We start from the raw sequence: 14,367 nt of genomic DNA on the forward strand, positions 1-14,367 counted from the left end.
TACTCCTCTCCTGGAAGGTAGCATTCCTGGTGGCCATCACTTTGGCCAGGAGGGTCTCTGAGATAAGAGCCTTAACTTCGGAGCCCCCCCCCCCCCTCCTCATACGGTCTTTTATAAGGATAAGGTCAGGTTGAGACCTCACCCAGCCTTCCTTCCCAAGGTGGTGTCCCAATTCCACTGTAACCAAGACATTTTCCTCCCTGTATTTTTCCCAAAACCCCATGGGTCGGAAGCTGAACGAAAATGGCATTCGCTGGATGTCAGGAGGGCCCTGGCACACTACGTGGAGAGGCCCAGACCCTTCCGTAAATCGTCACAGCTGTTCGTAGCAGTGGCAGACAGGATGAAGGGTTCTCCCGTCTCCACCCAGCAGATCTCTTCTTGGATCACGTCTTGCATTAAGGTGTGTTACGAGCAGGCGAAAGTGCCCTTACCAGGAACAGTGACAGCACATTCGACTAGGGCTCAAGCCTCTTTGGCAGCCTTCCTAGAGAACGTGCCACTGCAGGACATCTGCAGGGCAGCCACCTGATCGTCACTTCACACTTTCACGACCCATTATGCCATTGTCCAACAGGCTAGAGACGACGCAGCGGTTGGCAGAGCCGTATTGCGTAGAGCTGCTCGTCAGTGACTCCTACCCGCCTCCATGGGTATGGCTACTCAATCACCTAAATTGGAATGCATATGAGCACTCACTCGAAGAGAAAACAAGGTTACTTACCAGTAACTGTTATTCTTCGAGATGTGTTGCTCATATCCATTCCAAACCCTCCCCCGTCCCTGCTGTCGGAGTCGGCAGAAAGAAGGAACTGGGGACCCGCGGGGCCAGCAGCGCCCTTTATACCGTGACATGAGCGCGGCACTCCAGGGGGGCGCCTGAGCTGGCCCAGCGGGCAGGCTAAGGGAAAAAGGTTCCGGGACTCTGTGCACGGGGCGCGCACACACCTAAATTGGAATGGATATGAGCAACACATCTCGAAGAACAACAGTTACTGGTAAGTAACCCTGTTTTCCTTCTCTCTCTCTCTCCCCCCCCCAGCACTCCTGCAAAGGGGAAGGGGTTGGGGGTTGGGGGGGGGGAGGGGAGGTAGGGAAAGAAGAGCTGTAAACTTCGCAACCCACTGCTCTGGGTGCTCAGCTGCTGTCTTCAGCCATCTCTTTTTCCCAGGCCACTGAAAGCTGAAGTGGAGTCACACCCACTGAGAGCGTGACAGCCTAAGACAGGTCCATTGCCACTCTATGAATGAGTATGTGTCTCTTCTTTTGGCCAACACTAGTTTTGAAATAGAATTAATCTATATCAAGAGTAGAGCGGTAGCTTGGGCACATAAAGGCAACATCAGAATCCAGGCTCCACATTACAGCTTGTTTACTCTGAGTTTTTAACTTTCCATGAGCAACATGCAAGAACATGAGTGAATCTGCTTCCTCATGATCTACCTCAAATACTGGTATTGCAGAATGGAGCTTTTTAATGAGAGTTAATGTTAGTCACTCATGTACTATCATTATTTGTGTAGAAAGAAAACAAATCCCATTTGTTACTAGCACTGTAGGGTATACTGCTCTTAAATCCTCTAATGATCTAAATTTCATTTAACTCTTCAAAGGTGTATTCCGGTGTATGCAAATACATTTAAAGCAGTAAATAACCCAGTCTCAAATAAATTATTTATGTTTTTGATAATATTTTTAAGATGAATTTTCATGATAGAACATATGACAAGGCATTTTTATGTGACAGCATTCTTTGTGCTGGCTGCAGTGGCTTTTTGCACCTGTCTTAACTTAGTCAGTGACTTGCTGCTGTTCAGCTAAAAAAACAACATAATATTTAGTATGCTAGCTAGCACTATTCCTAGTGCAGGCAAATTCTTTTTTTCCTCAGGCCCTTTCAGGTACTTGCGCCATGTGTATTGACATTGAACAGCTTCTTGATGTATTCTAAAGATACTGACGCTCTCAAGTATGTAGAGGAGTCCTGGATTTGAACATAAACTACATTGCAACCTGAAAGACTGATTTCATAAACTTTAATTTCCTGGCATGGAACAAATATGTCTAATTTGTCGTCTTGTTTTCTGACCACTTTCAGGTCAACAGAACATACTGCTGTGGAACTTACAGAGCAGGTCCAATGCGGCAGATAAGCCTTGTTGGAGCAGTAGATGAAGAAGTTGGTGACTACTTTCCAGAATTTCTTGATATGTTGGAGGAATCTCCATTTCTGAGAGTGAGCATTATATCTTTACAGTAATTTTGTTTTGTTTAAATTGTTCTTTAGCAACCACAACTGTCTTAACACTTCTAATTAACAACTTCATGTTACTTAATAACGAGAGAATTTAGGCAAAGCTTCTCCATTCAGACAGTGATGAAGTTTCAAGCTACCTTACTGAGGATGGTGATAACTCTATCCTACCTTTAAAGAACTAGATACTAAATGGGGATGAATTTAGAGGCTCAGCAATTAGTTATTTAAATGGAGAAAATCTTGGGCTCTTGTTACATGTTTGTTTCACAATGAGCTACTCTCTGAAAGCTGAATAAGTTAGTTATATCATGGGTGGAATACAGCGTTTCACCGCTAAGAATGTTTGGTGTCAACATAGTTCCTTTGGTAATGAACTTGACCCAGTGTTTATAAAAACTTTTAACTGTTCGTTTGACACAGCTTTTTCTGTTTTAGATGACTTTGCCCTGGGGCACTCTTTCTAGCCTCCAGCTTCAGTGCAGGTCACAAAGTGATGATGGCCCCATAATGTGGGTGAGACCAGGAGAACAGATGATCCCAACAGCAGATATGCCAAAATCACCATTCAAACGGCGCCGGTAACATTATTTTCCTTTAATAGAAAATAAAATCACAGCTAGATAAAGTATTGTCTGTTCTGAGGTTTAATGCTGGTCCTTATTGTGAGTAAAATTAGTCTTTCAAAGGTAAAGTTCATGGCTTTCTTAGATTTCCCATGTCTTACATTCCTTTTGCTTTAGAACCATTCAGTCCAGTTACTTAAGCCAAACTAACATGTTGCCTGTGTTCTGGATAAGTGCATTCGAGTTCAAGGTTTCCTCGACATTGACAGCTCTATGTACTGCTTGTTTGACAGATCTTTTGGGTTTCTCCACATACGAATAGCCATACTGGGTCAGACCAGTGGTCCAGCTAGCCCAGTATCCTGTCTTCTGATAGTGGTCATGCCAGGTGCTTCAGAGGGAATGAACAGAATAGGCAATCAAGTGATCCATCCCCTGTCATCCACTTCCTACTTCTGTCTGTGAAAAAGCTAGTATTTGGTGTACTAGAGAAATATTATTGTCCTCTTAAAAATAAAACAGTGTGATGGGGTATACAAGCCCTATACTGGGCAACAAGGGGTTAAGGGACTATTTTGGGCCCAGCCAACCAGCTCCATCCCATCACACCTGCAGCAAATGGTGGAGCCTTTAAAAGAGAAAGAAACAGCTCCACTCTTAGTGGCAGAGCTGGAAGAAAGCAGATGGCCAGGCAGGGCAGGGCAGGGCAGGGCAGGGCAGGGCAGGGCTGCTCCAACAGGGTCCTCCCTGAGGGAAGGGAGGACTGACCACAGAAGCAATCAGAGAAAGGGAACGAACTCTCCCTCTGACAAACCCTGGATACAGGTAATCCTCTCCCCACAACCACCTTGTTGGTCACTGGTTGTGGCCTGGACCATTAGGCCATGGTTCCCTACCAACCCCCCCAGGGAACCATTCAAACAACTTTGACTGTGAATCTTTAAAATTGCTTTTGCTCATAACAGGTTATTTGTCTAACACTTTGATAAACTATATACCTGTACTTAAATTGTTTGGGACAACCTTCCATCCTCTAGTGCCCAAGGGAACTCCAAATGGATAATCTAACTCAGCAGTTATAAATGAATTGTTAGTGATGTTAATTTGTTTAAATTGCTTTTTATTTTAGTCTCTAAAATTGTATTTTGGAGGTTCTGAATAAAGCCATTAACCTCTTGCCTCCTGCATTTCAAGCAAATGGTGGGAGGTAATTTCCCTTCTGTTCTTCTGGTGTGTTTTGTGCAACCAATCTTGGGGAGAGAAATAACTGGAATTCTGTTTTCATCAACGATGTGTGCAGACAACCCAACATGCTCCCTTTAAATAACTTTATTTTTTTTAAAGAGTTTGTATTTTAAATTTCATTTTCAAGTATGAAAATTCTTGTAGTTCAAGTGATAATAAGAAAATCCCATTACTGTGACTGTTCAGAGGTTAACTAAAGAGTTCAAATTTATATAATATACTGAATGTTCTTTTTAATTCTTTTCCTCAATCTGGATTAAATCTATCCAATTAGTTAGGGCTACAGGTTTGTAACAGCAGGACAAGTCACGTAGAGTGTGATTTCTCCCCCCCCCCCAATTTGTTGGTGGTTTTTTATGTCCATGATTGACCCCATAGCAGAAGCTTGTGTCCTGCATGGCTGGGCCTGGCTCCCAGTTCAAGGTGTTGAATCAGATGCATAGGGTCACAGTGCCACTCAGGTTTGGCACAGCCATCCTTTTGTCATGGGGGGTGGTGGTGAGAGATTCCCCAAGCCACGGTGGGGTACACTGTCACAATCCGCAGAGCAGGAAGCTAGGCTCCGCCTGCAGCACACAGGAGCTGCCAAAGCCCACGTAGGAGGTGAGTCTGTAGCAGGCTCCCTCTCAATCCTGGGGCCCAGCCCTGGGATACAGGAGTTGTTGCTGCCTGGGATGAGTGCAGGGTGGGCTCACTCCCAGTCCCATCCTTCCACCCCAGGCCAGAATTAGGTTGCAGTTCTGGAGTAGAGGGTGCTGCTGGAGGTGGTTGGTGCTCCTTCATTTGTCAGGGTATCTTCTGCCAAAATTCTTGGAGCAGTCACTGAACCTGTGACTCTTACAACATTTACCATGACTGCTCTGATTTTTTTAATTTAAAAAAATGCTGTGACAGATCTGCAGCATTAACTATACTCAAGTCATTTACGTATTATGTATTAAATTGGTATTACAGCAAAAGCAAAGGGAGCGTTTTTGGTCTTGGAATGCTATAGGACACAAGCAATAGTTCTTCAAAATTACAGCTTACCTTAATATATGCACAGATAGGAATCCTTCATTTCTTCTCTGAGTAGTCTGCAACATCCTTTTTCCTCCTCTCTTCACCCCCACTTCATAGATCAATGAACGAAATAAAAAACCTCCAGTACCTACCTCGGACCAGTGAGCCCCGTGAAGTTCTCTTTGAAGACCGAACAAGAGCCCATGCTGATCATGTAGGTCAGGGGTTTGATTGGCAGAGTACAGCTGCTGTAGGAGTGCTGAAAGCTGTACAGTTTGGTGAATGGTAAGTGTGACTGAATTTTGTAACCACTCCAGTTGGACTGGAGACCCCCTTTTCTTTATAAAAGGGAGAAAATGCTTAAGTGCCAGTTGAATAGCAGGCCTAGTTGTAGAAATAGTCTAAGGCCAAATGACTTCTGACTATTCAAGTGCTGTGTAGTTTGTAAAACATCTAGTAAATACGTATCTCTGGCAGCTTTGACCCCCACTTCCTTCTCCCTCTTGAGTCAGCACAAAAAACTGTATTAACATGGAGTAGTTTGCAGAGAGCTTGCATGATATGCAGTGCAGGCCACTGTACCTGATGCATCCTGCATGTCTGTTCCTTGTCTCCTAACTGATTGTTAATAGAACTGAACTTGTAGAGTATTATCAGGTCACTTGTTTATTGTGATGGTAATTACAGTATTTTTCTACCTCCCCGGATCCAGGGCATTGCTGGTAACTAAGCCCTGGGAAGCTTTGAGTTGGCAATGTTGTCTGTAGCAATTACAGTAGAAACTTAACAACAGAAACAGTGTCCTCAGCAACAGTATCGTCCAAGATTAAGATAAATAAGCAGTGCCAATGTTTCCCTTGCCCCATGTTTCAAATCTGTTGAATAGGCGAGATCTACTAATGTGGTCTCCATCACCATAGTATCTGTCTGTCCTACAAATTTTTCTCTGCAATATTCTCTTAAAATATAGATATTAGCCCAATTATAAAATAGGAGAATTGAGGCAGATTGGTTTTTTTTCAAAAGTCACACAGGAAGTCTGCGACAGAGTTGGGAATTGAACCCTGGCCCTTTGAAGTCCTAGTACAGTCCCTTTTGGAATGTAGAGTTCAAGTAAAAGAAAATGAAGCAATTCAGGAAATGAGGTAGGATCTGTGGCTTTTAAAGACTATGCAGACTCCAAAGTTATTGTATTAGTAGTGATGCTGAGAGACTTTTTACCCAGTGGAAAACTATATAATAGGTATTTTCTTTATGGTAACTCTAGCTTTCCAGAGCTGTAATCACAAATTCCTTAAAATTCAGTCTTGACAATCTTAATCTCTTTAGGAGTGACCAACCTCGAATAACCAAAGATGTGGTTTGTTTCCATGCTGAAGACTTCACTGATGTTGTACAGAGACTTCAGTTAGACCTGCATGAACCTCCAGTGTCACAGGTACTGAATGTTCCCTAGCTACAACTTATTTCTAAAATTTGGGAATAACTTCAAAAGCAGCACACTTAGATGGATTTCTTTTAAAAATTAGTGCTAGTCAAATTTTTTAAATAAAAGTAGAAATATTGGGTGCCTCAGACGTGGTTCTAGGCTTGTGACTAGATCTAGTTATCTCTAGTTCTTGTTTTACTCCTGGTAGGCTGACCATGTGAGTCATGGGCTTTTATCCTTTTTGATCCTAGCATGAGTGTCACAAAGATCCTTTCTTCATGAGATAAGGAATCAAGAAGTCTTCAGTATGGGTTACAGGAATTTCATGTCTTTTAGGTTTCCATTTGCGCACACACACCCTCCCCCACCCACTTGCTTCACACTCGCTCTGGCATAAACCATGTCTCTCTGGCACAATGAAGTATTGGAGCCTCTCCTGTAAGACAGTAATACTGTGAAATGTCTAGGGGTATGTATGCCGGGGCTGTAGCAAGGCCAAGGTTTGATGCAGCGGGATCGATCAAACTGGCAATGGAGACCCGCCCAATTGATCCTGGAAGTGCTCACCAGCCAACACAGTAAATTATAGTTTTAGTCTCATAGTGTCTGACTACCCACATCCAGCTCTGTTGGGTTATGCCAGGTCAAAAGCCTCTTGCTGAAGCTCTAATTCTTGTGTTCAACTTTCTGTGACCCCATAATGCTGTAGCAGTTGGTCATTATTTGTCACCTCATAGGTGTGCACAGCACTTCATCATGAAACATTAAAGATTTGTTCTTGCCCAAAGTAGCTTCTTAACTGAAGTTGTGCTCTTTAAAGAGTTGTCACAATCAAGTGGGTTGCCAGACAGAAAATGTACTCTTCAATCTAAGAGGATGCCCTGTTTTGGACCCTGCGTATAGCTTACCAGTAACTTCTCCTTTCTTCCCCTCAGTGTGTTCAATGGGTGGATGAAGCCAAGCTAAACCAAATGAGACGGGAAGGCATTCGCTATGCTAGAATCCAGCTGTGTGACAATGACATCTACTTCATCCCTAGAAATGTCATTCATCAGTTCAAAACAGTGTCAGCGGTCTGCAGCTTAGCCTGGCATATAAGGCTCAAACAGTACCATCCTGTGGAGGAGTCTTCTCAAAATGCAGAAAGTAATTCAAACATGAACAGTAGCATCCCTGAAAAGACAGAGTCGCAAGGTGAACCCCAATGTGTGAGTGTAAAAACAGAGTTTGAGGAACCAGGTGTAGAAATGCAGCTTACAACAGGGGTACCATCCTCCTCCTTGATTTCATCAATATCTGGACTTGTTCTGCAACCAGATCAGGTGGCCCAGCCTCTTCCAGTTTTTAAACTAGAATCTGATCAGCAACATAATCAACAGGATCACACAGACTCATCTGTGTGATATGTACATAGTAAAACACATTTTTTAACAACTTTTTAAAATTTTGATGTGAAGTTATAGTTTTATAACTGGCTTATGTTTTATTGGAGAAATCTTGCCTATAATTCTATGAAGAAAGGTGACATTCCAAAATGTCAAGCATATCTTTTTTACACAGATTATGCAAAAGTCAAAGTTGTATTTTACTCCCATAGTACAGCATGTAATAGTGGGCTACCACTTCTTTCTGTTTAATGAGGTGGCAGTTCAACATCTCCTCCTCAATATCAGAATGGAATTCCTCCAGGAGCTAAAAATCATTGAACTATCTTGGTAAATCTAATCCCCTACTTTATTTTGTCTTTAGCCTTCACTATAAAAGAATGGCTTCTGTAGAAGACTCACATCTGATTTTTTTAATTGCTAAAATCCAAGAAAAAGCACAGCACTTTTGTTGATCAGTGATATTTTGATTTGCCTAATCTTAAATTCCTGGTGGAAACTCCAATTACTAGATATATAGATCTGTTAAATTTTTGTTAAAGAGGTCATAAAAAGTTGACGTATGACACCTGATCCTGTTGACATGTAATCACTTACTGACACACTTTCCATAGCACTGCTTGTAATGTTTAGTGTGAGGATTTTGCTTCCTAAATACATTTCCTGAACACGATTAATTCTATTTTTTTTTTTTAAAGGCAGTCTCATGGAGGTAACTGTTTTCTTTGTCTGAGCACTTTAAAGCTTTAAAATACTAACCACCTTGGCAGTTTGTTTTGATAAAATCACAATAAGCATCTGCTGGGAAAACATCCTCTTCCTGGTACTGATGCACTTAATCTAGTAGAGTTGGGTTGGTGATAACCAACCTAAATTGCTTTTCCTTACTCTCTGAAGCTCTGCATTGCTAGTTTAACAAAACATTATGGCATTGGGTTGCTGTCTTCACTTGTAGCTCTTGGGTACCCTGGTGCTGTGTTTGAAAAATCAGTGGCACAAACTAGTATGTTGAGTGTCATCTGCTGACCTAGTTCTTTTTATAGTCTTATGATACTTCTGAATGTTTGTGTAATCTGTATTTGACTTTCACTCACCACTTATATAACTGTCTTTCTAGTCATCAGAAAGAAGAGTCCCATCCCTCCCATACCTATGATACAAACTTGATTTTTGGTGCCATTGAAGTTGTCTCCAGACAACTTCATTGTTCTAATCTTCACTGGGGTAGGAGAGAGACTTCTAACATTATATTAGAATAAAGAAAAGAGAAGATGCTGTGTTGTCAGTTCTGGGTGCATCTTTTTAATATCCATTACGAATCTTCTCTTTAAAAAGGTTCTGAAATATGTTAATCTGTTACTATAAATATTACTTTGTGCAATATTGTTTTGTGTAGACTTATATGCATATTAGCACCTCAGTATAGAGGTCACAATTTTAAACTGATAGCAAAATAATTATCAGAAAATACTGCAGTGATTAGTTAGATTCTGTATTACTCCTTATATATGTATATGTACGTATTGTCTTCAGTACAAAGATGAGGACAAATTAGAAAATATTTCAGACTAATTTTACAGATTGAAGTGGTGGTGACTTGTTTAGTAATCTGTGTAAATAAGGTGTTAGAATGGAAAGCTTTTATGAAAAGTAATATGATTCACACAGGGGTATAATTTAATTTTAGCAAAACTTCTAGATCAAAACTGGTTCAGAAACAGGCCCTCTGTTCTCTGGCATTTTTTCCACTTTTTTGTTGAGGAGAATTTTATAGAGCTTTAATGGGTTGTGCAAAGTAAAATTCTTCACAGGCAATATTGATTTCAGTGCCTCTTTCATGTTCACATTGGATGATATTACATGTGGTGTGTTCCCTTTTTTTCTTAACTCGCTCTGCTTGTCTTCCAAGTACTCATTTCCCTTCTCCCCACCTGCTATTCACTGGCCACATCAGAGACTGTATCATTATTGCTAAGTCATTGCTAACTAATAAGGTGATTGTCCCTTGACAGTCAGCACTGTGTATAATCACTCAGGAATTGAAATGTATTCAAAGATCTTACAATCAAGGAAAAGCTATTCATTCCTTCATAAAAACCTATTCTTCCCATATATCTTGAAATGCAAAATTTAAACATTACTTAGGCTATAAAAGTTCACAATTTAAGAGGCATCATGCACCGTTATTTATTGGTATTCCTCTAGAACTTGAAAGAATGAAAAACAGACATTTAATTTGTAAATGTATATTAGAAGTATCTCTTTATAAACGATATTAAATTAAAATAGCATGCTTTTTAAACAAATGCATATAGTAGACCAGCAGAGTGCTTTATGCTGCTTTCAAAACACTTAGTTGTGTGAAATTTTACTTCTAAAATATCAAGATAATGCTTCTCACTTTTACTTGAACCACTGTACCATATTTTCCTTTTATTCAATTAGTTTACTAATTCAAAACTTAGTAAAGTTGTTCTCTTCTTCGTTATAAATTGGCAACAGAATGATTTGGATGTTGTTCTTTTGATGTTATTTGTAGGACTGAGGTAGAGATGAGCAGATTTTTGTTTCAGACAGAATTTCATGAAGCTTTAAATTTTACTATGCTATTTTTTCTTAATTTTGCCCGTACAAATGTTTAATGAAATACTAATGCAAATTTTGAAACATTTGTAAAAGCCAAAATGATCACACTACTTCCAAAATTGATTCCAAATCTAGCTCATCTCTAAATATAGACATGGAAAGAATTGCTTGTGAAATCGATGGCTAAATCCATTGCCCATATCTATAGTTCTGAAATCAGTGAATTATAGTTGGTATGGTACTTTTTAGTGTGCTGCATATCTAAAGTGATCAGCACTAGAAATGGCTTACTGAATAACAAATATGAAGAATAAATTTAATTGTGCTTTGTGAGAAATGGAGTGAAAGATGGACAAGTTAATTTTTCCAGTATTATACTGGACAAGTCAAATCTTTGGCTAGTCTTAAGAGTAAAATATTTCCAAGTCACTGATGGGAAAATAGCAATATCTGCATATCACTCAAAGATTTCAGAAGATGAATTTATGCTTGCATAAAGAGCCAAGTTTAATTGGCAAGACTATCATATCAACAGCTGTCAGTAAACTGACGACTTACAGATATGATGAAATAGCGCTATACCTAAAGATGGAATCAATCTCAGAACAGTCCTTACCATATTTTAGTATTAGGATTATATTCTTTCAAAATTCATTGGTACACCAGGTCAGCTGGTGTAATTTATCATAATTCCATTGACTTCAGTGAGGGTAAATCATCAACTCCTCTAAGATCTGCCCAATCCTTTTTTTTAGAAACCTGTGATTTGGGTTGAAGTCTGGAACTGAAATTTGGAATACTCTTGCCTTGAAACCAAGTCAAATTGCTAACAGCAGTAGTCCAGAGACATGGTACTAGAGAGTATAACTAGCTCTAAGACGAAAACCTGGGCCTGCCTTCTGTTTTATGCATGGAATACAATTCCTTTATTAGGGGCCAAGAAAAACTTTAGAGTGGGATCAAGGTGACTGGCCACATTGTGCTAGGGATCAATTTGCTAAATAAAGACTCTAAATATGAGATGTCAAATTATAATTTTACATTTTCCTCTCCCTTGGGTGTCCTAATTCTTTTATGTGCAGAAACTTGACCTGTTTTAAAAATACTTTGATGTCAATAGCTCAATTCTCTGTTTCCTTCCAAGAAGATGGAACACGCACTGAAGTGTTCTCCAGGGATATGTAATAAAGTAGTTATTAATCTGTCCTTTTGCCATATAAAAAAAACTTTTAATCTGTCAACTGTTTTCCTACCTGAATACTTAGTCCCAGTCTCTTGACATAATTCTGTTTTTTCAGAGCTGCAGGATGGATGAGTTCAAATCCTTCATTTTGCTCATTCTGCCATTCACATGATTAAATTTCATGGAGTGACAAGCACTTTACATTTATTTTGTTATAAATACTAAGTGTATGTAACCATATTGGTGGTTTTTAAAGGGCATAAGGTGTGTGGGGGGGTATGAACTTCAGCTCCTGAAGAGAGATGTTTTTTCACCTGAAGGTTTGTATTGTAAATTAACAATGTTCTTCTAAAGAAGGCTTCCCAACAATATTATGGCCTTCCATTAATATACATATTTTTAATAATCAAATAGCACATGTAGCTGAGAAGGAACTTTTCTTATTATGGCATCTTCAGTTGTCTAAAGGAATACTTACACTTCTAATTTTTGTGCAACATGTAAGATGTCTTGTATGATTTTGTGATTATAATTTGATTGGCAGCTAAGATATCTGTGGATTTTAATTTATCTAAGCTCTTTGCATACAGAGGACATGTACAATTGCCTGGAAGACTGTTTGCTTTGTGTGACCCTAGTATATTTATTGACATTTAACAAAAGTTTTAAAGAGGTTTTTATAATGCATAGTGTAAACAGAACCTCTATGTGAATAATCCTCTAACCAGTGTATATCTTTTAGTAGCTGACTGTACAAGCGTGTCAAACTGTTAAGCTATTTCTTTGTAAAATAGTACAATGGAATGCATAGATTTTTTTCCTGTAAAGTATTTTTTTAATAAACCTGATTTCATCCTTTACTTCAATCGCTCATTATTTAAATGTCTTTAAATTAATAGCAATAACTCTTGTCTTCTGAGCAACTGCAAATGTTTAGAATACTGTATAAAACTATCCTCTCCCCTATGTACCTCTGAACACTTTCTTAAAAGTGCAATAAGGCTGGCAGTATCAGAGGTTGATTTCATCCCCCCTGCCCCCTCACACCTTCCCTTTTCATGTACAGAGATTAGCTAGCTTTGCACTGGTATCACTTTGGAGCATGTTGCAAGAACAGGTAAACTAAACCCTGAGAACTGGTTTTTAAAACAGGAGAACATGGTGACTTGTGGATGAAAATTTACTTTGTACATGACAAAGAAATGGCCCCATCAGGTGTATGTCCTAGTCGGACAACTTATGTAAGAATGAAAAAAGTCAGGGGGATCTCTCTAGTAAAGTTTGCTAAATGCGGAGTGTGCAACACCATACACTCAGAATGGGGTTGTTACAATCCCTTAGTTGTCCAGAAAAATACATGCAAGATGCTTCAAAGCAGCCAGAGTTAGCGACTATTATAAAATGTTTAATTCCATATCCTAATGAAGAGGTAGAAAACTAAGGCCTGCAATCACTGGACCTTTTATCTAGGAGCAGGAAAGAGCAATGATAGTTGCATATAATAGCAGTATGGGAAAGATGGCCAACAGTTCTATTAGAACTAAAACCTCTGCAAGGTTTAAAATTTTTTTTTTGATATGGTGCCTCTGGTACAATTCCCTTTACTGTCCCCAGATACTACTTGACCATTCCTATACCATGGATGCTGATGATGTCTTGCTCTTAAGTATTTTGGAGACAATGTTTGGCTTTGAAGTTAAACCTCAAAGCCCAAAAGGATTTATCCCAATACCTCTAAACACTATTCCAGTTTGAACACTGTATAATCTCTCCCCACAGAGGTCCTGGGCATCCTTGGATATCTTACTTAATGTTAGTAAAAGTTTACTGCAAAAATAGAAACTGACAGGCAGTATTTCTAAGTGGAAGAAACTGTCTGCTGCATCTGCACATGCAGGATTGCTGCTGATCTTCAGCCTATCTACAGGGAACTGACTGGCCACTACAACAGTAGGTAAAACTTTTAGAACACTGTCTCCACTATGTTCTGTGACCTAGTGGCTTTTTCACTTATGGTGTTAGTATGTGGCAAAGCAGCATGGCTGTGTAAGTTAACATTAAAGCATGCAAAGTTAAGAGGACTATTTCTGCTGGCATACCACAGAACTTTATCTGAGCCATAAAATATTCATGAGATAGTATAGCTTCAGATTTGCATGCCTTTGGAAAGAAGGCCAGCAACCGTCTTGATGGTTGTGCAATCTTTTATTTAAGCTATTAGATGTACGCGAATCACTTTTCTCAGGCAATATATGGATCCCAAATTGTTCTCATGACTTTATTTAAAGAATAATTTCTTGTTGAGCCACTTGTGGATCCTTTGTCATGCTGAAAATGTATTTGCAAATGTACTGTGACTGGCATGTAAATCCAAATAAATATGGTTTGGACTTCTATCAAGTAGCAATTTTTGTAAATAACTAAGATAAAGCAGCCTAGAAACAGTGAAAGGCATGAAAAAGCTATACAATATTTAACTGAAAGCCCTAATTAAAAATATTGTTTGTAATGACTTGAACTCTACAGTGAACATCCTCCTAAAAATGTAACAAACCAGTATTTCCTTTTTTCTCAGAAAACCTGTCCCCAATGAATCTAAATTACTTGAAAGAGCATATTCATGCTAATTTTTTCCTCACAGCAGAAGGAGTGTTTAATTTAATGATTATGCAGCATTAAAAAACAAAACTCCTTAGTGACTCCACTTAAGTTTTATT

At 39.4% G+C, this 14,367-nt stretch overlaps 1 protein-coding gene across 1 annotated transcript in view; it reads left to right on the top strand.

Moving 5' to 3' along the window:
• RSBN1 (round spermatid basic protein 1) overlaps positions 1–12,510 on the top strand; it is a 36,551-nt gene extending 24,041 nt beyond the window's left edge. The window contains exons 3-7 of the mRNA XM_067558772.1: positions 2,099–2,236; positions 2,693–2,835; positions 5,185–5,352; positions 6,397–6,505; positions 7,432–12,510. Coding sequence (XP_067414873.1) covers positions 2,099–2,236; positions 2,693–2,835; positions 5,185–5,352; positions 6,397–6,505; positions 7,432–7,899 — 1,026 coding nt within the window. The 3' untranslated portion in view covers positions 7,900–12,510. The remainder of the gene's footprint in view (positions 1–2,098; positions 2,237–2,692; positions 2,836–5,184; positions 5,353–6,396; positions 6,506–7,431) is intronic.
• The last annotated feature ends 1,857 nt before the right edge of the window (positions 12,511–14,367 follow it).

Source organism: Emydura macquarii, unplaced genomic scaffold (assembly GCF_026122565.2).
Source record: "Emydura macquarii macquarii isolate MOO-44397 ecotype Brisbane River unplaced genomic scaffold, CSIRO-AGI_Emac_v2 contig_2184, whole genome shotgun sequence".
Lineage (NCBI taxonomy): Eukaryota > Metazoa > Chordata > Testudines > Chelidae > Emydura > Emydura macquarii.